This window comes from Pyrgilauda ruficollis, unplaced genomic scaffold (assembly GCF_017590135.1).
Source record: "Pyrgilauda ruficollis isolate IOZ18807 unplaced genomic scaffold, ASM1759013v1 scaffold39, whole genome shotgun sequence".
NCBI lineage: Eukaryota > Metazoa > Chordata > Aves > Passeriformes > Passeridae > Pyrgilauda > Pyrgilauda ruficollis.
This window is the reverse complement of record NW_024525378.1, coordinates 1,017,520-1,043,565: the sequence shown is the minus strand read 5'-3', so window position 1 is coordinate 1,043,565 and position 26,046 is coordinate 1,017,520. Positions and strand designations below refer to the sequence as shown.

At 38.1% G+C, this 26,046-nt stretch overlaps 1 protein-coding gene across 3 annotated transcripts; it reads left to right on the top strand.

The window, feature by feature from the left end:
* The first annotated feature begins 242 nt into the window (after positions 1–242).
* EXOC3 (exocyst complex component 3) lies at positions 243–25,957 on the top strand. 3 transcript variants are annotated; one of them, XM_041476651.1, is made up of 13 exons: positions 243–362; positions 3,133–3,317; positions 7,133–7,352; positions 9,077–9,758; positions 14,202–14,319; positions 16,742–16,867; positions 18,330–18,430; positions 18,924–19,034; positions 19,784–19,934; positions 20,666–20,788; positions 23,103–23,264; positions 24,420–24,547; positions 24,995–25,957. In XM_041476651.1, exons 2-13 carry the CDS (start codon positions 3,174–3,176, stop codon positions 25,164–25,166), a joined length of 2,238 nt encoding a protein of 745 aa, XP_041332585.1. In that variant the 5' UTR covers positions 243–362; positions 3,133–3,173; the 3' UTR covers positions 25,167–25,957. The 3 variants fall into 3 exon arrangements, with proteins under 3 accessions (XP_041332585.1, XP_041332586.1, XP_041332584.1); XM_041476652.1 differs by having other exon boundaries at positions 251–306; XM_041476650.1 differs by lacking the exon at positions 243–362 and adding an exon at positions 879–898.
* Positions 25,958–26,046: the final 89 nt, after the last annotated feature.

The following is a 26,046-nucleotide window of genomic DNA, read 5'->3' as shown; positions in this document are numbered from 1 at the left end:
ACCCACTGTAGGCAATCACTCCAACCCGAAGCTTTAGCACCTCACAGGAGCCGTGAAGTTTTTTTATTGGCTTGTTTGTTTGTTTGTTTTCAAAACTATTTCGGCGACTTTGAACCAGGCCCCAGCAGCACACACTGCGCCCCTTTACAGAAACACTGTTAAAATAAAAATTTTAAAAAAGAAAAGGAAGCGGAGGGTGAGGAGGAGGCGGCGCCGCCGGCAGCGCAGTGCGCGTGCGCGGCCGGGCGTGCGCCGGCGCACCGGGGGCTGTCAGCGCCTTCCCGAGCAGGGGCGGCCGCGGCCCCGGTAAGTGGCGGCCGCGCGTCCCGCCCTCCGCGCCCTGTCTCCGCCGCTGTCGGCCGGTGAGCGCCACGGCGCCGGCCCCTGCCGGGCTGTCGCGGGTTGTAGGGATCCCGGTCTGGCAGTGGGAAGCTGAGGGGGTGGGGGGCGGGATGGGCCGGGGCGATCCGGGGAGCCCCTCGGCGTAGTGGGGCCGAAGGGGGTGCTGAGGGTTCGTCCTGTCCCGGGGCCGCGGCGGAGGGCGAAGGAGCTCGGCGTGCCCGCGGGCAGGTCTCCGGCCTTTGCCCGGCACGGACGGGCACCTGCGTCGGTGCGAATGATTCGAGCTGAGCCACTGCTGCCAGGGAGGAGCCGGGCGGGTCTGGGGCTGCCGCCGCTGCTTCCCCCGAGCTCTGTTCGGAGGGCTCGCCGCCTCCTCGGCAGGAGCAGGGGCCTCCTCTGCACAGGGGCAGCGGCCTCCCCTGCGAGCCTGTCGCCCCCGCTGGCTCGCCTCTGGAGCCTGGGTCCCCAGGATAAGGGTGCGATTGCTGCTGGAGCCTTCCCGAGTCGGCTCGGGACGTAGTTTTGTTCACTTCTGCCTGTATTTTACGCTGAAGATGTACGTAGTTTTGACTCACAGCTTCTGTATGAAATTGACGTGGCTTACTAAAGTTTGTTGTTCCTTTTGGGTGGTTCTACAAGAGCCTGTCTGCCTCGACGTGTTAGTTACAGTGTGCTGGCTTCTGATTCTGCTGACGAGGTCTCCTTCATGTGCCTGGGTAGTGGCTGTGTGAGCTAAAGATGTTGTAACTCTGCGGGATGTATTCAGAGTTTTTAATAAGGGCAGTAATTCAGGATAAAACTCTCTGCTGCAGAATATCATTTCTGTAGTAAATTAATATTTAAAAGTATAATTTATTTTAAATTTTAGGTAGAGCCCTTATAGCTTGGAAATGGATTGAGCCAAATGAAACTGGAGTATTGATTCCAAAATACAAGTGATGAAAATAGGTCTTGCATGTATAGATGAAGAGTAAGAAATCAAACATGGTTTGAGTTAACCAGGCCAGTAGTAAAGAAGTACAGGAGTTTACACTGGAGACATAACTCTGGACTAAGTTCATACTTATGCATGTAATTCTTGAAGGTACTAGAGATACAGAACTTGAGACATAGGCTCTTACAGAGCTCACAGGCAAACCTTGCCTGGAACGTTCTTTACCCATGATAAGTTATAACATTAGGAATTTTGCTAATGCTTTACAGAGTCTGGCTGGGATGTAGTTAACTTTCTCTATAACAGTGTTTTGGGTTTGTGGCAAAAAACACTGTGCTCACACCACAGTGCTTGGCTGTGGCTGAAGGGGGCTTGTACAGTATGAAGCCTTTCTCTTTTTTCTTTCTGCCCTCCACTCCCCTCAAGTAGGCTGGGGGTGGGCAGAGATTGAGAGGGCACAGTGGGGATATCTAACCCAAACTGGCCAAAGGGAAATTCCCTAGTGAATATCATACTTAGCAATAAAATATGGGGGTTTTGTTTCCAGGGTAGTAATTATTCAGAGACTGGCTGGAGCGTTAGTTTGCCTTTGAGGAGTGTTGAGCAATTTTCTTTGCTTCAGTTGTTTTGTAGGGTTTTTTGGGTGCCCCCACCCAATGTTCCCTTCATTTATCAATTTCGCTTGTCCTGTGAGTTTTCTTGTTTTTGCTCTTTCAGCAAAAGGAAGAGCACCTTCTTTTTGTGGTGCACTCTGCACAGGTCTTTACATCACTGTTCTGCTGAGATTAAGTGATGTGCTGGATTTATGAATGTAGAGTGCTCTGAAAATAGATATTTAATTTTAAAGAATAATATGGGTATGAAAGAGTATAATCTCTAGCTGTGGCAGCAGAACCTACAATGTTCTGTTTGGTTGCAAGGCTAAAGACATAAAATACTGGAAATTATTTGGAAGCAATGAGGAGCTCCAGATACATTCCTCAGAGGTCTGTCTGTGGACACCATGGTATTGCATCTTTGATCCTCCCTACTTTCTGTTAGTGGCTAACGAAGTTTGAGAGAACAGGTCTGCCTTGATGGACAGCAGATGTTACCTTTTCCCCATACTGGTTTGCCTGCATGTCTTGGCTTCACTGGAAATTCTGCTGGAGACTGTGGTGAAATACTTGAATATTTTTTCCCTACACCCCTGATGGACTGGACTGATACTGTGAGAAGAACTGAAAACAGGAGGAGGAAATCAAAAAATTATCCATCAGAAGCCTAAATGCAAGTTCTCTATAGTTAAGTCTCTGTGTTTGGAGCTTCCACTGCCTATGTCTCTCCCCAGTTTTGGTAGCAAAATTGACCTATTGCTGCAGGAGGGCTGTGGTTCTCTCAACTCCACCCAGTTGTAGTTCAGGATGAGTCAGGACATTTGCTTGAACTTTCTGCAAGATTCAGTTATTCTTGTCTTATTACCCTTTTAATAGGCCAGCCTACCCCTGGATTAAATCGAATCTCTTCTTGTAATGAAGATTTGGTTGTCTTGTGGTGGTGGGTTTTTTTGGTGGTATTTATTTTGTTTGTGTTTTTTGTTGGTTTTTTTTTTTTTAATTCAAACTTAGAGCAAGGTAAATGCAAAAACAGCATTGACAAACATTGCAGGGCAGCTAATGAGACTGAGTTAAGTGCCTTTAAATGCTGTTCTTGTAGAATTCCAATTGCTTCTCTTTAGGATGTGGTTTAATGATGCTTCTGTCAAGTTTCACCACTTGTATTGCCAAAGTTAATTCTCCAGTTGTTAGCTTTGAAATGTCACATAGCCATAGAATGAAAAAAGGTGGGCTTTTAAAAAATGTTTTATTTCTTTTCAGTCCTGTTAAGTAATGAAGGCATTCTGAGGTCCTAATCAACCATGGAGGAAACGGATAGGGAAGCAGTTGCAACAGCTGTTCAGAGAGTAGCAGGAATGCTTCAGCGTCCTGATCAGCTGGATAAAGTGGAACAGTATCGCAGAAGGGAAGCTCGTAAGAAGGCTTCAGTAGAAGCTCGACTCAAGGTACAAAGAAGTTGGATAAACCTGAGTGTCTGTGGTGTGTCTTTGTGTTTTTTTTTTTTTTTTTTTTTTTTTTTTTTTTTTTTTTTTTTTTTTTTTTTAGCTGCATTTCAGCCAGATGGATAGTTTTAAACCAGGGACTTCAGTTTTTACTTTGTATCCAAACCAGAAAATCTGTGTCCTGAAAGTAATGCAAACTAACATTGTACGTCTTACTAATGTTTTATTCAAGTGTTTCAAGTATTTTTAGGTCCTGTACTTTCTGCAGTTTATTCATGGATAGCTACTCTACTGTGTGGCCTGTCAGCCAACAAACCTTTGTCTTAGTAATTGAATACTGAACTTGTAAAAAAAAATTGATTACTGCATCTGAAAAAGGATCAGTCAGTTACCCCTCTGACTTTTACATGGGTTTAGGGAAGATAGCTAAAATATGTCACATTTTTTTCTCTTGTGGAAGTGACCCCATGATTTTGCTCCTCCTTCGCATGTGTACATGTGAGTGGTTGCACATTGACACACATGTGAATGTGCAACCACATAGCCTGAAATAGGAGTATGGTCATCCTGTGTTTATTGTCTGTATGTTACTGAGTTTTGTGTTTTCTTCCTTCACTGGTATTTTCCAATAGTCATTTTAGACCACTGTATTAAGCAGGCAGAGTAGAGTCTTAGAAAAGTGTTTTGGGAAACATTTTCTCAGGTCAAAGTATCTGGTATACGCTGGTATCTAATCTTATATTCCACTTAGTTTATCTTATAGCTATTTAATGGCTCTTGCTTTGTGGGAGTCTGTATGAAGTAGAAGAAAACCAGTTTTCTTTCACTGTGAAAAAATTTGATATTTATATATAATGTGCTATTTATATACAGCAAATTTCGTGTTGATTTTTGTAGCATAGAAAGTGATGCTTCTGATGACTTGGACTGGGCTTTTCAGATTTAAGTCAGGAAGCATATGGAGTCTATTAATAATGGATCAGCTGTTTAGTTACTGTGATCTATTTATAATATATGAGCACAGTCAATTGCCTGCCTGCTTCTGTAGACAATTGTAACTAAACTTCATAAGTCTTACAAATGCCTAAATCCACTTTATAGCTATTTTCCCTATTGTTTGCCCTAAGTTAGTTCAGTCATCCATAGGTGGTTGGAAATACCTGTTCCAAAAAGAAGTTCAATACCCCTTAATCCACTCAGGATGCATTCCTGACAAAGGTGCTGGTTAGAGATGCAATGGACAGCAGTGCAGATTTTCCCATGAGAATTACTCTAATGGATGGGAGCACAGAGAGGATGTAAGAAATACTCTTGCTGTGGATTTAAACTGTATCTGTGTGTGGTGTGGAAGATGGGGAGACAGACATCAGGATTATCATCTACAGTTGCTGACTTCTCAGACTGAATTGATTACTGCTTCATCTGAGTGAATGAAGACATGGGAAATCTTTCAGTGTGAACATGTTAGGTGCTTCTTTCTGACTGGATATGCTGCCATCTTTGTCATAATTTTCTTCAGGTGAATCGAAACATCCTCTCCTGTATATTTAGTTATGTCCATTTCTTATACCCCTCACTGCATTTCTTCCCATGTAACATAAATTCTAAGAGGAAAATCTTCTTTGAAACATATCAAACTTATCAGTTTTGTGTATGAGAGTGATGGCACTCAGTGAAGCAGTATTTTTGGGGTTCGGTAGCAGAACCCTGAAAGAATATGTGGAAGAGCACCAGGTGGCATTGTAGACTGGTGCTTTTGGGTTCTTTAGTCCAGAATGTAGAAGAGCTGCTTGAAATCTCTTTCAGAACCTGTAAAATTATAATTGTTGGCAACCATTTTCGTTTGTGCTCTTACTCAATCTATGGAAGAACTTCTCTGTGGAGAAACTCTGTATAAATACACATGTCCTAGGGAAGTTCATAGGTTGTGGATGTTCCAGAATATAAGCATGCATGAGTCCTCTCCCTTTTGATTCGTAGCTGCTGTGCTATCATGAATTTGAGCCATAGGGAGACCAGGAAGCCAGGATTCTGGCTTCATGTTGAAAAAATATGAAAAGAGAAGTTTTGAGCCCTTTTCCCAGGATGGCCTAGTTTTGTTTTAGTTTCTTTAATACAGTGATGATCAGTCCATTCTAAGATGAATATACATTCTAGGAAGCAAAGTCTACAATGCTAGGCTGGGACGTGCTTTGTTCCCTGCCCCATCACCCCATCCCCTGGCCCCAGCTGATTATTTGAAGACAAACTGAGCATGGATGGATGTCTGTTTTTAGACTTTTCCGTGTTCGTTTGTGTAAAAAACTGAGATCCCTGAGTGTTTCAACATTATCAAGTTTCTGCAAAAGATAAATAGGCAAAAATTTGAATATGTAATACTTGGAAAATCTGCCTCAGAAAAAATTATCAAAACAGAAGTATTGAGCATTTAATGATCATGTGATTTCTAAAATACTTTATGGTCAGCTGCAGAAGATTGTGTTTGAGTATCCTAATTATCTCAGTTCCTGTAGAGGAAAAATGTGTTAATGCAGCAGTTCTATAGATAGAAACAGTATAAAAATGCCTTACTGCTGCTTAATTGTGCTGAGTCTGCCAGGAAAATACATTTTTATCAATAAAATCAGCATGTGATAGTTTGAAAGTACATAAATAAAGTTTAAAAATCACTGCATTTTTCTGGTACTTTCCCAGTACATTTAAAACACAGTGAACGTTGTTCGCAGTTACCAGGATTTCCTCTTTGGCTTCTAGTGTCCGACAACAAGTTCCACAACTATCCAAGCTTATGGGCCTTAAAAGTTTGGCAAATAAATGTGTTTTGAGCTTAGCAAAACGGTTAGTGCCTCATTTTCTTTACTTCTTGTCTCAAGTTCGTGAGCTATGCAGCTGAGTTTTCACTGATAGCTTGCTTGCCTTTTGAAGCCTGTTATTTCTGGTTGCATTTTCCACTCCCATGATTTCATCTTCATCACATCTTTTTAAAACTATGTATCTAAAAAATGTGCTGTGGATGTGATCTAATTTCTTTCACTCAGATATGCACTATAATGCATTTTCTGTACAGTGTCTGGACACCTGAATAATATTCAGGCCTAACAGCCTCTTTGAAAAGTCATTATTTCAAGTGTCACTTGTCACAAGACTTCCATATCAATAACCTGTCTTTATGCTAAAATAATCTAGTAGTTGTGTTGTTGGTCTGGTCATTGATGTTTCACAGCATGAAAATTATATTCAGTTTGGGGTTTTGTTGTTTGTTTTGACTGAATTGTTTTAGGGGTTTCTTTTGCCTCCAGGAGCTTTTGGAGGTTTTTTTAACATTTCAGAATTAAATTTGAGCTTTTTTAGAACATTTTCTGTTGTGAGTAAAAATTTGTAATTATATTAGTAAAATGCTTTTGAGAATCTGCACATACCAAACATTCTGATGAAACATCAACTTTCTTTGATATCCCCCTTTGAAATTAATTTATGAATGAAATGTAAAGTCTCATTCCTTTGATCCTGGTTTAATATAGATTACAAAGTGTACAGTCCATCTCCCTAAGCTCCTGTGTTAGTTTGTGGGTGGACTAATTGTATCTAGGTCCTTCAAAACTGGATACAGCTTCAGAACCTCAAAAAAATGGTATGTGGGTACACACAACATTGTGCACACACAAGCTTGCACACTTATAGTCAATTAATATAAATAAAATAATTGCTTTTCTTTTTTTTCTGCTGAAAATGTTATGAAATGAAAATTAAATCTTGAGAAATGTTGAAAATATGAAACTTATGAAGATTAATATGGGCTCTGTCTTTTTATATTTAAGGCAGCAATACAGTCACAGTTAGATGGAGTACGAACAGGTTTAAGCCAACTGCACAATGCACTGAATGATGTGAAGGACATTCAGCAGTCTTTGATAGATGTCAATAAGGACTGGAGACAGAGCATCAATACTATAGAAAACCTCAAGGATGTTAAGGATGCTGTAGTGCAACACAGCCAACTGGCAGCTGCTGTAGAAAATCTCAAGAATATATTTTCAGGTAAGCTACTGTTCTTTATGTAATCCATCGCATACTGAAAACATTTTGGTATGGTGCTAACAGCTGTAAGGGTAAGTAATGTTGAGAGCTTTAAACTTCACTGGAAACGAAGGGTTAAGGAAGAATGACCTACGCATCACACACAGGGAAGTAGCTGGTAAACATCTAATATAGATGAAGACTAAGTTGTGCTGTAGAAACTTCTAGTCTGGCCGTCACACACAACTCACAAAGAAATTTCTTGCAAGCAATCATTAGCTGGGATAACATGTTTAGTATAAAAGACTGAAATATGGAAGCAACAAATACAGCAAGAATATTTGTAAAGTTCCGGTGTATTGCCACCTAAGCTGGACACCTACAGCGGGCCTGTTGGGTACAAAGAATACGAAATTATTTTAGGGGGCAAAAACATTTTGTACCACTGTACATCTGTGAGAGTTTGCAAAATGAAATAAGATTAATGTAATAAAATGCATACTGTGAAGATAAAGAAAATGTGATTACCCGTGTCACTTTGTGTAGCTGTGATGGAATGGCCAATGCATTCCATCTTGAGTCACGGTGCCTTGCCAGGACTTCTCTACTTATGAATAATTTTAAGTGTCTTACCCCTGTAACAGGGACTAAACCTATCAGACTAATTTAATTTTATTTAAACAGTATTTTTTCTCCTTTTATCTTCTGATACTAATACACAAAGTGTACCTATAAAGCAAAATCACTTCCCAGCCCATACCGAGTTGATTAGTTTACTCTCTGTGTGTACCTAACCTCTATAGTATCAGATACAGTGTGTTTCTTAAAGAGAAGTGTTTACATGCGATGTCTAGCAATTAAAAACAAAGAACAGCAAAATTATGCATGTTCCAATGTGGAGTTGTTTTGGGGGTGTTGTTTTGTTTTACTCAGATGAATGCAACTGAGACAATAAACCTTTTGAGGCTTTCTGAGAGGTTTTTAGTATGAAGCATCTCCCCCTGGAGCTGTTAAACAGTTTAGTTGTTTTGCTCAGAGATGATCAATGTTTTATAAACAAAGTAGTTTTTATCATGATTGAAAAGACAGTTACACACAATTATTAGAACTTTTTGTGAGCTGCCAGTTTTATCACGAGCTGCCTTTTTTGCAGCGACAGATTTTTCTGACAAGATTTTTCAGTTATTCCCCCACAGGATCCTAATCTTCCTCTGTAGGATTCCTCAAATACTAAAAAATAATAGACAAAATATCTTCTAAATATTTTAGCAGCATAGGTAATTATCGCTATCCTTCATTTGTGCATTAAGCAAGCAAAAACTGTTCAAGAAGGAGGTTAAAGCTTGGCGTTTGTTGGGTTTATGCAGTCTCAGGTTCAACGAAGAGAGTGACTTTTAGTCAGGCAAATTAAAAGCCTTTTATGTCATGTATAAGAAGGCCAGCACTGCAGTTTGTTTCACAGACTTTCCAGGATTCATTTATTTATTTTTTGGCACCAGGAGGGAAAGAGAAAATTGTGTTGGCACTATGATCTTTGTTTAGACACTGATTAAAAATGGATATGTAACATTTACTAATAATTTTTGAATATTTCAAAATTATTTCCTTCTGAATATCTAAAAATAATTACTACGGCCATTCTTCAGCTTTTTTCATAGTACTTTTATTGTCTTGTATTAATTGTTTGTATTTTGATAGCAGTGTTGTACGTATGTGATTTTTCTTTGTCTTTGCCTGCCTTTCAGTTCCAGAGATAGTCAGGGAGACCCACGACCTGATTGAGCGAGGGGAGCTTCTGCAGGCTCACCGGAAACTGATGGATTTGGAGTGTTCTCGTGATGACCTGATGTATGAGCAGTATCGCATGGACAGCAAAAACACACATGACATGAACCTCATCCACACATACTTTGGGGATATGCAGAAACTGTCTGAGGAATTGGCAAAGCAGCTTTGGATGGTGGTTCAAAGATCTCTTGTTACAGTCCGTCGAGATCCAACTTTGCTTGTCTCTGTTGTGAGGATAATTGAGAGGGAGGAGAAAATTGACAGGCGCATGTTAGACAGAAAAAAACAGACTGGATTCATACCTCCTGGCAGACCAAAGAAGTGGAAAGAAAAAATGTTCAATATTTTGGAGAGAACTGTGAGCACGCGGATTGAAGGCACTCAGGCAGACACCAGAGAATCTGACAAAATGTGGCTTGTGCGGCATCTCGAAATCATCCGTAAATACGTCCTTGATGACCTGCTCGTCGCCAAGACCCTGCTGGATCAGTGCTTTCCTCCCCATTATGACATTTTCAACAGGTTGCTAAACATGTACCATCAAGCTTTGGCCACACGAATGCAAGAACTTGCTGCAGAGGATCTGGAAGCAAATGAGATCGTTAGCCTTCTAAGCTGGGTTTTGAATACATACACTAGGTAAGGCCCCCTTATCCTCTCTGTTAGCAATAGGATGAGGAATGCAAAAAGAAGACATGCAAAACACAGTTTGGGCTAATATCTGCATGTCAATTAACATACAAAAAGATAAAACAGAAAAAAAGAATAATATCAAACTATCAAGTTCTTTACTATTCATTACACATTTTGCTTCCTGGAAGTTGCTCCTTAAAACTTGTTTGTATTTTATAATATGTAATTTTGAGTTGCTTAAAATTTTAATGCAGTTAAAGACGTGCATGAAGCTACAGCCACCTCGTATTTGTGTACCAGTCTGGTGAAATATTGGGAAGAACAGGAGACTGAGAGCTTGTGTGTGAAACAAAATGTTTGTTGTGGCCACAGCCCCGGAAGATCTGTATGATTATTAACTTTCTATTGTTCTCTTCTACGGGGGGTGGGACTGCTTCAGTTGCCTCATTACTGTTAAATGGAAAGAATGTGGTAACTTCCTTTAGGTTTTCTCTTAAAACTGTGATGATTTTTTTATTTAGAAGAATTTCTGCTTACAGGTTGTTTCCTATTATAGACTTATGCTTATTTTATTTGATTTGTCTGATTTGTTGGGATAACTTAAGCATTGTGGAGGGTTAGTTGCTCTTTTTTTTTTTTATTTTCTAGGTAGAATCAGCCCAAATGGCAACTGTTTAGTTTTTGCTGGTGTGTAGTTACTAGAGCGACTGATTTGTTTGGGAAAAAGTGCTGCTAGCCTTTCTATGGCTCATGACTGTAATCCTGTTCTGAATAGCTGGCATTGACCCAGGCTCTGTGCTGTGTGTACTTTTGATGTCTTCAATTCTTCAGTATCACCAATGCAACAGTGTTTAGACACTTGGTGGGTTTAGAGTATAGTGCCATAAAGCACATAGGTAGCAGATAATACTGCTCTGGGGAGTTCTCATAACCAGCTTTCAGGTTGTGTTCAGCACTCTGTGCTTTACTCTGCACTGCAAAGTCCTGGTTTTTCATCCCTGCAAGGAAGAATCAGGAGCACCCACTTGTGCATACTTAGATACCCATGCAGGGTATAAGAGAGATGCAGCCACTAATAAGCAGCTGAGTTAATTGGCCTTTTCTTCTTTTGAAGGCCAGAGGAATAACTCTACAATGAATGAAAATCAGAGATGTGAGTCCTTCTCACGCATGACCTTGGCAGAAATCCTGCTCTCAGGCTCTTCATTTGTGTCCTGGGGCTTTTGTTCCAGTAAGGCAATTCTTGGTCTTAAAACTGCCCTTCTACCTTCCCCCAGAAAGCAGAGTAGATTGTTACTGAGTTAGACAATTCAGAACTAAAGCTCTACATCTGTGTGTTCCGTCATTGGAAGGGCAAAGGCAGGGAGCAAAGCCAGTGTTACTTCTATTTACAAAGCAAACAAATCTTGCTGAAGCAAGTCATGTGGCTTGTAGCACCTGGTGGCTGAGTCTTGTGGAGAAAGGGAAACTGAGAGGAGTAGCCACACTACAGGATATCTGAGAATGCTCTTCTCCCTGTGTATCTGCATAACGAGTGGGATGGAAATTAGAGGAAGTACCATGAAGGAAAAAATTAAGGCTTTGACTTTCTCTCTTCTCTAAAAAAAAAGCCCAAGAGGGCAGTACAGGAATTGTGTTCCTGTATATTACAATAAAAGGTTATAAATAGGATGATAATTACTGGAACAGGTTGCCCAGAGAAGTGGCATGCCCCATCCCTGGAAGTGTTCACACCAGCTTGGATAGGGTCTTGAGCAACCTGGTCTGGCATCCTTGCCCATGCAGGCAGGCTGGAACTAGATGGTCTTTAAGGTCCAACCCAAACCATTTTCTGTGATTCTATGAGAATTAGCCATTGTGTATTGGCAGTGCACAGGGGGAGAACAAATCAGCTCAGATTTCTGAGTGGGAAAGTAAAATTCTCAACAGGGATATTTGCAGAGCTTATCAAATCATAGTTGCTGGACATCTTTTAGCAGTACAATAAACAATTCTCCATAGGGGTATGTTTATATAAACTAGGAAGGAGAATGGACTGTCTGGCGTCATGAGAACTCTGAATAATAGAGGGAAAATATAAATTTGTACTGTCTTTGCATAGTGAAGCTGCACTTCCAAACCAAATGAGAGAGCACTGACTTTTTTTCCATGTGATGAATTGGTAAGGTCATGCACAACTCTTTTCAATATTTGCAACATAGGAGTTACAAAAGAATCATGGGGGTTTCTTTATCAGAGCATGTCTGCATAGAACCTGTTTTTAGAAATATGTTCAACTCACAACTCAGCAGTAAAGTGATGCTACCTGTGGAATAATAGCCTTTCATATTTAAGTGGAAGTTTTATTGTGCTAGATGGGTTTCTCATCCATGTTTAAGTCAATGAGAGTTTTGGAAACATACTCTTATTATTAAATCTGTGCTGGGTTGGGACCAGGACTATAATCTGTGTTTGAGGAAAATTACAAGTCTTGTAAGATCCTGATGTTCATATTCATAGCATCATTTTATGAGACACTGATCACTTGTTGACAAAACTTCTAGGAGTTCGCCAGGATTGATACAGACAGTGGCAACAGTGTTCACTTTAAGGAACAGAAGGGATACTACTATACTTATGGCTGGGTGCTGTCTCTGGAGACAGTATCTCTCTTCACCAGATAGAGCAGGATTGGTGGCACAATAGAAGCTTTATAAAATGATACTTTCCAAATACTACAGTTATGTTTGAAATTTCAACTTGATTATAAACTTCTTGTTGGAGGTAAGTAACTTCCCAACAGTTAGAAGTCTTGTGCCACTTGTAAGAGGGTTGTCTGTCGCTTCTTTTCCCCTGAGCACTTGGTTGTGACAATCAGGAAAGAGAAATTGTGTATAGGAAGAATCGTGATGTTGTGGGCCAGAGGTAGAAGCTTTTGGTCTTTGGTTTGGAGTTTCAGGTGATGTGCTTTGAGAAAAGGTTTATGTCTCTGTGGCCTTGTGAACAGGGATAATGATGTATAATGAGGCTAGAAATATTTTCTGACATGGCACAGTGCTGTAAACAGCTTCTCACGTTTCCTCTAAATCAGCCTAGAGCAGGTCCTGCTATTACGTGTTCTTTCTGTAAACAGCAACAGAATGGAATTTAGTTTTCTCAATAGACTGAGCCACCTAAAATAATTTCAACCTCTTTTCTTACAAGCCAAGAAGATGCTATTTGTGTAGGATGTTCAGTCACAGTAGCTTTTATGGTTTCAAATACAAGAATTTTGGTATTTTAGGTTGGTAGCCATAGTGGGTTTTTTCGGTGCTTTGAGATTTTTTTTTCTAGGAAGTGGAAGCAGCACTGTGCTGATTCCCTGCATGTACCCAGAGAACAACTTCAATTTGCAGAACTATACAAACTGGACACTTGTTTAGGAATTTAAGTTGCCATTTGTTTTTATAGTAGCCTCTGCAAATACAGAATTTTTAGCTTTGCTTCTGAAAAGCACGCTATAAATGGAATGTGAAACAATTTATATTATTATGATTGAATATATTTCCATCAGCTGTTAATAAAGCACTCTCTGAAGAGTGTGGGTTTGACTTATTGATTTTTTTTGAGCATGAAATATTAAAGAGTTTTTGCCATGTTGTGCTTTGGCATAGCTTTGGGGATTTTTTGATTACACAAGCTAGTCATTTTATGATCTTATATAGATGCAAAATGTCACTGTAAAATATTAATTTTTTATAATCCTTGTCAAAATATTTTGCTTTACTTTCTTTTAAATCCTATAAAATCAAGAACTTTTCTTTGCAAGCAATTGCTCTTATACAGTACCCATGAAGTGCACCTTTGATTTGTCTTGAAAGATGCTTCTTCCTCTTAGATTAGCTATATTCTTTACCAAGATAGGAAGCATAGGTAGCTTTTCTTTTAATATATTTTAATTTTTACATGGATGTGATACAAGTACCAAAACAGAAGCCCTTCTGAGGACAGTAATTCATACTTGTCACTGATCTTCACTGTTCTAAAATTCAAAATGTATTAATTGTCTGTCATCACCTCTGAAATTTAAAAAATGCATAAAAATGTCCCCTACAAAGAGCCCACAGGCTGAAGCAGTTGGCTTTTATTTCATTGCAAGTAATCATTACTTCTTGTACATAAAAGTAAGGAATGCAAGGAAAGGTTGTATATTTAAATGTCTGTAATACTTTTTATTATATCCTGGGCTGTAGCTTTTACATTCTGTTCTTTCATTCATATAGTTTTATTTACATTTCTTGTAAATGCATTTATTGTTGCACTTGCTATTAAAAAACTTTTGAAATGTGTAGGTATTGAAAATGGCCCTTTACAGTGAACATACAGAAGTTGTTGCATAGTTTTTTAGTTTTTAAATTTTTATCTCATTTTTCTTTATTAATCTGAAATGTTTTATTCTTTTTTTTTTTTTTTTTTTTCTTTTTTATTCAGTGCAGAGATGATGGGAAATTCAGAACTGTCTCCTGAAGTGGATGTAAATTCTCTGGATGCTCTGATTTCACAAAATGTGGTAGACCAGCTTCTCAGCAAGTATATGTCAACACTCACTGTGAGTAATAACAGTGCAAAGGCACATTTAGATGAGTTTATATCTTCATTAGTACCTCAGTGCTGCTCCTCCATCAGAGAAAACTGACAAATGTGAATCCAACACCATCACTTCTATGAAAATGTTCATATCCTATGTGTAAATTTCTTTATAAAGCCATAATCAGATGATTTTATATATGTAAATAATAACATTTCAAGGAGTAGTTACGCTTTACAGACTATTAATAATAATTTATTAGAAAGGAAGGAATTCCAGTCTTCATGTGCCAAAATCCATAATGCTGGTATGTTAGCACTTAAAAAGACACCGTAGGCAGTTTGCTCCCCATAGTAGCTACATCAACATTTGATACAGATGTGATCTTTTCAAGGTAATCAGGATGTTCATGTTTTCCAGTTTGATTCTTTTAACAGCCTTTTTCCTTTCATGCCTGTTAGCTGCATGAGCATAATTTCCCTTTGTAGGTGCCATTTCAAGTGTATCTTAAATATAAAGGCACTGCTTCTTTGTTATCCTAAGAGTCACTAGAAACTGGTGGACTTCTTGGCAAAGCAAGCATTATGTGATTGTCAGATCCACTAATTTTCTCCAAGAGTGGATATTTGGGTAGGTGTACCTTTGGACTTGCTGTTCTTAAATTATCCAATGAATTCCTACTTCTCCTAACTTTAGGAGCTCTGCCGAGCAGAGGAGAGAAATTTTTGTGCTTCTTTGAATGTGTCAGCTACTAAAACATGTCCAGCAACAGCAACTACTTGGACTTTGTACTCATCACAATAATATGAACCAACCTTGTAATCACTCAAGGAAATTGTCACTAGAGGCTCTGCTTCCCATTAGTTTTATTAGGACCTTTATGCAAGTTTATTTTTCTGCACTTAGCTTTGGGACGAAAAGCACATTGGTTTGTTTTCTCAAGTTACTTTTGCCTTGACTCAGAAAATGCCTTTGAACTAATTTTGTCTTCATTTAGAATGAAAAAATACACCTATGTTGTTTTTTTAGAATTGTTTTTTTCCCTACCTACTGAAAACTATTATGTCTAGAAAGTTGCTTTATTTTATTTATAGAATATAAATAAAACAAAGTTGCTACTCTGTTAAAGAGTGGCTTTCTTTTTTCTGGTTTTGATTTTTGGCTTTGTTTTTCTTTTAAGGCAGAAAATAGTGGAACTACCTACTTCTACCTTATTTCTTTTGATGTTGTTTAAAAGTGTTTTTAAACACAATGTAACTAGTTCTGTAGAGCTAAGTACAAGTAATTGGGACTACCAACTTAATTACTGAAGTTTACATCAATATAATGTCATGAGAAATAAAATGCTAATAGATTTTAACAGATTTCTAGCATATTATTTTTCCAATTACCTCAGCTTGAAAAAAAAAGTCCTTGTAAATGCTGATCTTAAGGTGAAAAAAGTCCCCTGGGCTGCTGGCTTAAAATATTAAGTTATGCAAGTCATATCTCATTAGAGCAATTCCATGCTTATGAGGAAGAAAGGTAGTGCCTTGTTTCACACAATTGAAGAGGGTACTGTATGGACCTTTATGACCTTTCTCTTTGTGCCTGCTGGTAATGTGTAATTTTGCATGGTAGGGCACAGTAGTATGCCTGTAACATGTTGGAAAGAGGTACAAACATTTATATTACTACAGGTTTTAAGCAAAGGTGAACAAAGCAGAAAAGAGGCAGAAATCTTTAACCCAAGCAAGACAGAAATCAAATAATCCAATAACATATTTAGCAAACATGCTGGTCTTTACTCTTGTGAATAGGTCTGTGGTATGTGTCATGCAGAAAACTGGCTTAATCTCCTTCTAAACCCATTTGTTCCTAATGTCTGTATGCTGAACAATGTGCTGGGCAGATGGGAGGAGAGCCAGCCATTGTATCCGTTTCTGTGTTCTGCAGCACTTGTGTTCCAAGAAACACAACCCGTTTAATCTAATCCTGGGTTTTGTACCCAGCAGTAACAGGCACCAGTTTCCTAAAACCTAGGTGTAAAAGGAAGTACAGGCAGATATGTGCTATTTCTCCTACATTAAGTATTACTCTTATTTTTTCAGCTGGGGAAAAATTTTGTTTGAAACCTAAAGCCTGAGCCTTAATAAATTCTTCCAAAATTAGTAAACATGTTGATTCTGACAAACTGACGTGCCCTTTGTGTTAGGAGCACTCCCCTTTCAAAATGTGCCAAAGCTTCAAACTACACCACTTGTGTTCCAGTTCTAACCTTTGTCTTTGTCAATGCAAATTTTATGTTACCTGTATCCTGTAGGACTGGCAAGAGTGGTCAGCATTATCTGTTCCTATGCCACTCCTCATTATGGAAATGACTGCTATTGTAGATATTGTAGCAGAGGGTTCTGTTGTGTTGAATTAAATCTTTTCTTTCTCTTGGCTGCTTTATTAAATGAAGTCTAACATCATTGGCTGGCTGCGAAAAGCTCTGGAGACAGATAAAAAAGACTGGATAAAAGAAACTGAACCAGAAGCAGATCAAGATGGGTACTATCAGACTACACTCCCAGCTATTGTTTTTCAGGTATAAGACAACTTGTTTATTCTAGAAAATCTACAGAAGCAGTACATGGATTTGGAGGAATGGAGGGAAGCCAAACTTTCTAGAATACTATTGTTTCTGTGTCTTTTGAAGTGTATTGAGGGGTTTTTTCCCTGTAGAGCTGTTAGTTGAAGGGTTGTTTCTTTGAAGGTTTTTGTTAACATTTTACTTCAATGCTTAAAGACATAGTTCTTTTTTATGTGTAGATTAGAAACATATTTTTAGTTGATATTTGTATTTAGTGAGCTGCTTTTATTTAGGTCTCTTGATGTAAGGCCATAGTATAAACCAACCAGATGATATGTGACTTATTAGAACTGTTTTTGTCAATATAGTGCTGAGTTAGGCTGTTTGTTAATATGGTGCTGAGGTAGTTAGGCATGTATTTATTACTATAAATTACTCATTATATGCAAACACCTTAATACTAGAATAAAGAGATCCATTGAAGGTTGAAACTGTTGCTGTTTTAAACACTACTTCAGTTAACATGAATGCCTGTCCAAGTTAAAACCAGAAAAGATAAGGCTGTTTCTAAAATCCTTTAAAAAAAGCTACAAAAATACCCAAACCTGCACCACCCTGTTGTCGATACTGGAAAGTTTTGAAAGTGATCTTTATCAACCAGTAAAATGTCAACTTATTATGCTTACTTTCTAATTTTTCTTTATAAATAATTGTGTTAGGTACCTTCAATGAAAGATAGATTATCTCTTCTTCCTGCATTTGTTTCCCACTTTTTTTCCCACCTTATACCAGGATTTTTGATACCACATTCTTTCACATTTGTATTAGTGCCAAGGTTTACTTCATCTAATCATTTTCAGAAAGTGTGTGATGTCAAAGAAACTGGTGGCTGATTATTGGCTCTAGTGTTGTACTGAGAAGGACTGCGGTGCTGAGATGCATGTAGCAGTGAAATTTTCAAAATCCTCTTAGCATAGAAACAGCTCTTGTTTCCACCTGGCTTTGAATCCTTTCTTTCTAGTTTGCCTCCTCTCAAACATAGTTGCCTGTAAGTCACCTAGATCTTGTACCTGCTTGTGTTTCTAAAGTTTAGAGGCTCCTTTACTTCACTGTTGCAAGCTCACTGCTTTCATATATGAGAGAAGCAAAGGAATTTGAGTTGTAGTGTTATTCATTACTAACTGCAGGAGCTGACCCTAGAACTTTGATACACTGTAAAGCCAAAGCACTACTGAATTAAAGAGATTAAGTACAGATTAAGTACTGTTTGGTGAATTAAAAATGCAGCTGTTTTCAGTATCAGGAGAACACTGCAGCATGCATTAATGGATGCCAGTAATATATGAATTAACACTTGTGAAAATAGTGGCTTTTGGTTTGGTGCCAGTGAGAATCTCCAGACTTCAAGACAGGAGTTCTGTCTTTGTTTTACCACTGATAAAGGCCTCTCTTTATAATTAAACTATTTTTGTCTTAGATGTTTGAGCAGAATCTTCAGGTGGCTGCTCAGATAAATGAAGATTTGAAAACAAAGGTACTCATTCTATGTCTTCAGCAAATGAATTCATTTCTAACCAGGTAACATAATGTTTAAAATACAAATGCTTTATCCTACCACAGTCTCTGTTTGTTCCTACAGTTCCAAAGCTTGTTTTTTTGTTTGGGTGTTTCTTTTTTGCTTTGTCTTTGTCCTGTCACATTCATGCCAGCCAGGGTTTTCTTCTCTTTCCTTTACTTCCTTTCTTCCCTTCCCCAGTTTCACTGCAGAAGTTCTTCTGTGCTTGTGAGTGGCACTTTCAGTTCCTGTCTGCAAACAGCTCTTAATTTTTTGAGTTAGTTCTGCTTTCTTTTATATCTCAAATTCATACCTGTTTCTGTAAAGGAAGAGAGAAAACACCTCCTTGGCTGGATTCTGCCCAGAAGAGAAGGACTAAACATCACACGAGCAACACACTCTTTATAAAATACTTCTAAATACCTTCATAACCTTATGAAGCATTTGGTCCTATGGGTGTATTTGAGTTCTTACAGGTTTGTGTCTGTTTAATGTCATTCCTTTCATGTGTTACAGGTACAAAGATGAAGCACAATTGTATAAAGAAGATCATCTTAAAAATCGTCAGTATCCTCAGTGCTACGTTCAGTACATGATTGCAGTCATCAACAACTGTCAAACCTTCAAGTAAGTCTGCATGTTCTTGCAGTACTGGGAGAGAAAAACAGCTATTGATATTTCAGTTGTAATACTCCCTCTTCCAAGAACCTTCTCTTCTGTATGCAAAGCAAGTTTCAGTTAACCAGTAGTTAACTGAATAAACTTAATAGTAAACTAATTAGTAAGTTGGCTGACTAAACAAAGGCAACAAGTTTAAAGATAGTGCTGTTTTGAGAGGCAGGTATTGTGATTGCTTTTGCCTTTGACAAGCCAAGCCATTACCCCTCACCAATGAAAATTTCATTGCCACAGAAACATTTATCTTTAGCTTCCAGATTTTGAAAAGGTCATTTCAGTTAGTTTGTCTGGGTCCTGCAATCTTCTCCCACAGATCATCTTCAAGCAATGTGATTAAGGTGAACTGAACTGGAGAAAAGTAAAGGCAGACCTTCTGTGAAGCGTATCAGAATGTGGCTCATGTTTCAGTGATGAGCAATCCAACTGCCTGTTCAGCTGTATCTGCTGCCACTTGCAGGTCTACTCATCATCAGCAATTTGCTACCAACACACATGTAATCTACACTGACCACTCCAAAATCATGCTGGAGAATAAATTAAGGCTTCCAAAGCAAGTAGCAGGCATTGTTTCCCCTTGCAAAAATAACTGTCCTGTGTCTTCTTCCATGTATGTACTCCAAAAATTTAATAGTAGTGCAATTGAGCATCAGTGGGTGATGAAAACCCTTTTTTTTCCCCCCCATTTTCCCCCATCACAGAGAGTCCATCATCAGTCTGAAAAGAAAATACTTGAAAAGTGACATGGAAGACACCTTGTCAATCAGTCATGCAAACATGGATGCAACTTTAGACATCATTGCTAAAGAAGGCTGCTCTAGCCTGCTAGATGAAGTCTTCATGGATTTAGAGGTTAGAATTGTTTCCTCAAAAAACCCAGAAGTACTCTTCATAAAGAAAAAAATAATTCAGAATTAAGTAGTTGTGGAGCCTTTTGATTGCTAAATATATAAAATACATGGTTTTTTTATATGTGCTAGCAAAGGGTCAGTAAACATTAGTATTGTTCTTCACTGGTATAGTTTGCATGTAGGAGACAGGAAGGTTGCTTAATTAGGTTTCATGGGATGACTTAAGCCAGGTGCTTTGTATATAGTTAATATTTTCTAGCAGATGTACTTAGTCTTATGTTGTTGAGTTGTAAGTATTATTTGGGAAATTGCTGCTGATATTAAGTTGCCATTGCAGGTACAGTTCACCTGTAATTAATATATTTAATTGATTCTAACAGTGGGCCCCTTTCTGTCTGGTAGATTTCCATGTTTAGGAATTCTAGCTTCTTGTATAGAATGCCTCAGGGAAAAAAATTACTACTTTAAAGAAATTGGGAGTGTGGGGAGGGAAAAAGGCAATTAGAGAAACAGCAGGAAATGGTGAAGAGAGATGCTCTGGGACTTGATAGATTTGTAATAAAATTTTGAACTAATATAAATACCTTGAGTGGCTCACATGAGGAAGGATGTGGGAGAAGCATAGTTTAGAAATTGACAACACTTAAAATTGTCCTCCATTTTTTAGTGACTGCACTGATCTGATGAAACTGTCAAAAACCTGATCTGACCTCTTCTTTGTCACCTTCTCAGCCCCATCTGAATGAGCTGATGACGAAGAAGTGGCTGATGGGGTCCAATGCAGTAGGGACTATCTGTGTCACTGTAGAGGATTATTTCAATGACTTCGCAAGAATTAAAAAGCCTTACAAAAAGGTAGGTGCAAAATATTCAGTGATACCTTGTTAATATACTCTGAGCATCATGTTGATTTGGAATTTCTGAACACCACATGGAATTCAGAACTGAAATTCAGAAATTGGAATTGATTCATTACTGGAAAGGAAAAAATGTTCATCGTCATACTGCAGAAATCTGAATCTACTTTTTTTTTTTTTGTTCACAGGCATATAATATTGTCAAAGACAGATCGAAGTTGTAGTATTCAGTCCAGGAAACTTCTTGGCATGTTACTAGATATTTTTACCAATTTATACTTTTCTACCTCTTCTCAGAAGTTTGTAGTCAGATAAACTTAGCTCTTCTGAAACTAGTTTTCCTGGTCTGTAATTGCATTTTTTTATAAATGCACATCAAGTAACTCCTAGTTTTAATATGTACAATTAAGCATAGTGAATTTGGTGCCATAAGGGTTAACAAATGCATAGCTACGTTTCAAGTGCTCTTACAACAGTAAATGTGCCAGGTTAGGATTTTTCTTCCCTCTGGTCTATCAAAGGATATCTGAATTTCTCTATTGATGGAAACAAATACAATTATGTGGAAGATTAAAGGCAGGTTCATGTAATAAGACAGCGTTAAATGATTGTCTAACACTTATGAACCTAATAGAAGCTAGCAAGATTTGTATTTAGGTGAGGTCTTTGAAGAAGCTCTTAGAAGGGCTTAAAAGATAGTCTCCAAATGATACACTTATTCTTTTTTACCTTAATTCTCAAAGTGATAAAGGGAACGTCTCAGAGTTTCTCTGATGACCTTTTAACCTTCAGTATTTGCAGATCCTAGAGGCCTTATTATGTAAGTAATTTTCAGTCCAGAAAAAGTGCACAAAATGAGTTAGGTCAGTCTCAGAATTAGTCTATATCCATGGAACAGCTTTCTTTTCCAGATTTAGTTTGTTACTGTGAGGTAGGACTGCTTGGCATGACTTTTGAGGTGTTAATACCAACCTCTGCAATCACATATGTTTCATCATGTAGCATTTATTGCCACCTTGTGGGAAAGAAGCTTACAAGCAGATTCTTTGGCATTCAACATACCTACTTTTCCACTGTCTCCCAGCACAAAAAAATCTCCCATAAAAGATGCCATATGTTCTAGCACAGGCTGGACCATGTTTTTGTTTCCCTGATTTGAGATGGGATTTTTTCAGGTTTTAAAATATTCTTGTATAACCCTGTTTTGAAAGGACAGTTTTTAAAAGCCACATGAACAGAGCACCTCCAAGAAGAGTGTAGCCCAATAGGAAGGACAGAGTTCTGAAACAGAGGAAATCAGGATCTAAGGCATTCTGCTTTACTGTTTTCTTCGTGTGTAATTAAATGCTGTACCATACCACTGTTGGCTCTTGTGGAGTGTTCTCAGCTAGTGGAGCTGTTTCTCAGTTCCTCTCCAGCAGGGTGGGCCATACATGTCAGCCCCCCACAGTCTGTTCTGTGCAGTTCATTTTCCTTTGTGTAACTGGCATCAATTCCACCAACGCAAGAGAAGCCATCCCTGAGCAACTGCCTAACTGGTACTTCTGCAGACTCTTGAGAGCAGAACTTGAAACTGCATTTTCTGTGTTCTGGATGAGGGTTGTGACTTCCAATACTTTGCAATCTGTTGTTTTTTTCCCTTTTCTTTTTTTTTTTTTTCCTTTTTTCTCTCTTTCCTGAAACCTTTTATTCAAATTTTGACTGAAGAACATGTTTCAATAACAACTTGAAACTAAAGTTGGATCATACTACTAATAAAACATGATAAAAAGTTTGCAACTACCTGTTATGCCAGCTTTTTCTTAATCGTAAGTAACTTTGCCACCATGCTTAAGGGGAAGAAAAAACACCTGAGGACTTGTGGGATTTAGGGACACTGCTTACATTCCTGTTGAAAAATAAGTATGTGAAGGTTTCGGGGTTTTAGTTTTGTTCCTTATTTCCAAACCTCAGCATTACTCTTGCACCAGATGCTTCATCCACGTACCAGTAGATATTTCCCATAAAAAGACAGGTGCAGAACAGCAAATCAGTCAAGGAAGATCTGAGAAAGTGATTGTTCTTTGGTGCTCTTCAAAAAAACTCAGACATATTATTAAAGATATCTTGGGTTTGTTGCTTCTTGGCTCATCATTAGGGAAGGAGAGATTTTCATTTCTGTTAGCACTGTGAAAATCTAAAACCACTCAATCTATATTAGCAAAAATTGTATACTGGTATTTAAGTGGAAATATACAGTTCAAAGCCTAAAAATAATGGCTACATCTGCAGGTGTCACTGGCATAACCCACGACCTTTTCCATTTCTTTCAGACAATGACTCTTGAGGCCCATCGGCGAGTAGTTGTGGAATACATCAGAGCAATCATGCTAAAACGTATATCTTTCAAGAATGCAGAAGAGAGAAAAGAGGGTGCAGAAAGAATGATCAAAGAAGCAGAACAGTTCAGATTTTTGTTCAAGAAGCTTGCAGCTGTATGTATTTGCTTTGGGTAGTGCTGTTAACCCAGCAGTTTACAATAACCACACATGTTTATTGCTTGGGGGAAATGGCTAGAGTTAAATCTCCATGTCTCCAAAATGTTGAGTGACCTGGGGATATCAAAGATGCCAGGTGAGGGCACAGATGGAGATTCTGAACTCCCAGACCAGCTGCTGAAATTCCTGAGCACCAATTTCTATCACTTTGTGTCTATACAGCTCTCTGCAGCTGAATATTTGAATGGCCTCTGAGAGGTAGGTACCCTGAATTCATAGAAATAAGTGGAAAAAAAAAAAACCAACTTTTAAAAAAAAGTCTTTGCTTTTCCTGGCCAGAAGAAAGGCATCAAACAGGTGCCATTACTTATTAAGTAAGGAGCATCCAGTGTATTCATTTGGATCAATAAGACGAGTATATTGACCCCATTTAAAGTCCAGTAGAAATAGAAAAGACAGGCTAAAACAGGTATTTGAAAATCAATGTACAAGACAGGTGTAAAAGTTTTAACTGCATAAGGAACAGGGATCTTCAAGACAGCTCCTAGGGCCAACAGATGACAAAATGCAAGAAATAATGCACAGAAAGAAAGCTTGAAAAACTGGGGTAGTTGATGGAAGAGGTTGTGGAATAAAGGAAACAAACCATACCTGATTGGCAGAACCAGATGACCTTGAATTAAGAATACTAAAATAGTCCAGAGTTTAAATAGATACAGTTCAATCAATCAGTTGCTGAAAGCTGCTTTGGTGGCCAAATGACTTGAAGGAATTTAGCAGAGGGCAAGTTTTGAAGAAATGTTTCAGGAGAGATTGGGCTTTCATGTCAGTTATTCCTAATATTTATGCTCATAATTACCCAAAGTTGAAGACTAGAATGTATCAGCATGTGGATAAATACAACATATCGTTTGTAGGACACTACTTTCTTCACTGATATTCTCAGAGTAGGTCTCTGAATGAAGAACAACGAGGGAAAAGGATTTTGGTGACAATTCGCAAATACATGGTTTTTTAATGTCTGAAAATTCAGCTTTTTGGGAATTTCAAGGGCACTGTCAGACAAAATATTAATTCAAGGATTATTTGTAGATTTGAGGCATATTGCTATTGTTTTGGGGCATTTTTAATATTTTTTGTTTACTTTTGCAGGGCTCTGGAGAGGACACTGAAGGACTCTGTGACATCATTGAAGCCATTGCAGAGGTTATCAAGCTGACTGACCCTTCACTGCTCTATCTGGAAGTTTCAACTTTAGTCAGTAAATACCCAGATATCAGGTAATTCTCTTTGCCCTCAGATTTGATATCTAGATAGATAACATCATAATTGCCTTGGGGTTTGGGCAAATTTTGAAATTTAAAACTGTGTAAATGTTCATATTTTTCATATTTTAGAATGTAACCACTTTCTTGTGGAAAGTAATGCTAATGTACAATGTATGTGAGCTGGACTAGAAGTTACAACTACTTAAGTACTGCAGAAGATTATTAAAAATACTTCAACTCTGTGTGTTGGAAGAATGAAATAGGTTTTAGAGTCCTGAAAGCAGCCAAAACGGTGCTTTATATTGAGCAGGAAAAACCAGTTCTGAGTGAGCAGAGATCTGAGTAAGAAAAAAAAGTACCTGAAATTGAGTGAAAGGATTGCCAATTAAGTGCTGGTTTTGACAAAATCTTTCTTGTGCAAAGCCTCCTAATGGCAGTTTTACCCTTTTCCTTTGGCAGGGATGACCACATTGCAGCTTTGCTGACAGTGAGAGGCGATGCCAGCAGAGATATGAAGCAGACTATCATTGAAACTTTGGATCAAGGTCCAAGCCAACCGAATCCAAACTATGTGCCAATTTTTAAAGAAATTACAGTTCCTACTCTCACTGTGCCAAAACTTCTGAAGTAAATGACAACTCCGTGTTTGTGTGTCATTACTGCTCTGGGATCAACGGGTTTGAAATATTTGTGGGCAAATTTGGCAACGTTATTTTGAGTGAAGTTCAATATACATTGATACTTGCTAGGCATATTTCTTTCTGAAGACTTGGACGTGAGGAAATGCAAGATACCTGAAAGAAGGATTAAAGGTCATGTTTGAAGAACGAAGCTTTTAATGGCATGGTTGTTTTTTTTTAACTGACCTGTTTGTCACAGCTGGTTTTGCTGTCAGCAAATACATTTTTCTTGTGGAATATGTTTGCACAGTGCACTGCAATGCTATATAAAGATATTTATACCAAAACTTGCAGAGCTGTATTAGTGCTGGATATACTAACATACATCACATACAATGCCTAAGCAGACTCCTTTAGAATGGTCTTTATATGGCACTGCATTCAGTGTTAATGTCAATCCACTTTCACATTATATTTTGTGTATGTACTTACTTTGGTGTAAAATAGTTTATTGCAGAAAACTTAATTATGAAATCAGTTTCCTGACTTAAAGGACTGATTGAAATTGCTACAGTGCAATTTGATTATAGGTTGAATAAATAAATAAAGACATAAGGTACCATTTTTTTTTCACTGATTCACTAAAAAACAGCACATAAAGCACACCAGTTCAATAAAATTTTAAACCATTCCGATGTTCAGCTATGATTCTTTGCATCCTTGTAGATTTACAGAGCATATAAATCTTTTTTGTTGTTGTTTTAAGTGTGAATAAAAATTGGATTTAATAGTTTTCTGAAAACACAAGATACTGGATTTTATTTCCACAGTATTTTCAGATTAATCTAATTATAAAATATTATTAGACAATGATGGATTCAAAATTCCTTG

Excerpts from the sequence above, each read along its gene's own strand:
- EXOC3 (XM_041476651.1), top strand. The coding sequence starts at position 3,174 with ATGGAGGAAACGGATAGGGAAGCAGTTGCAACAGCTGTTCAGAGAGTA. Across the intron at positions 9,759-14,201 it reads GTTTTGAATACATACACTAG|TGCAGAGATGATGGGAAATT; the intron begins GTAAGGCCCCCT and ends TTTTTTATTCAG. Across the intron at positions 19,935-20,665 it reads AAGTCTTCATGGATTTAGAG|CCCCATCTGAATGAGCTGAT; the intron begins GTTAGAATTGTT and ends TCACCTTCTCAG.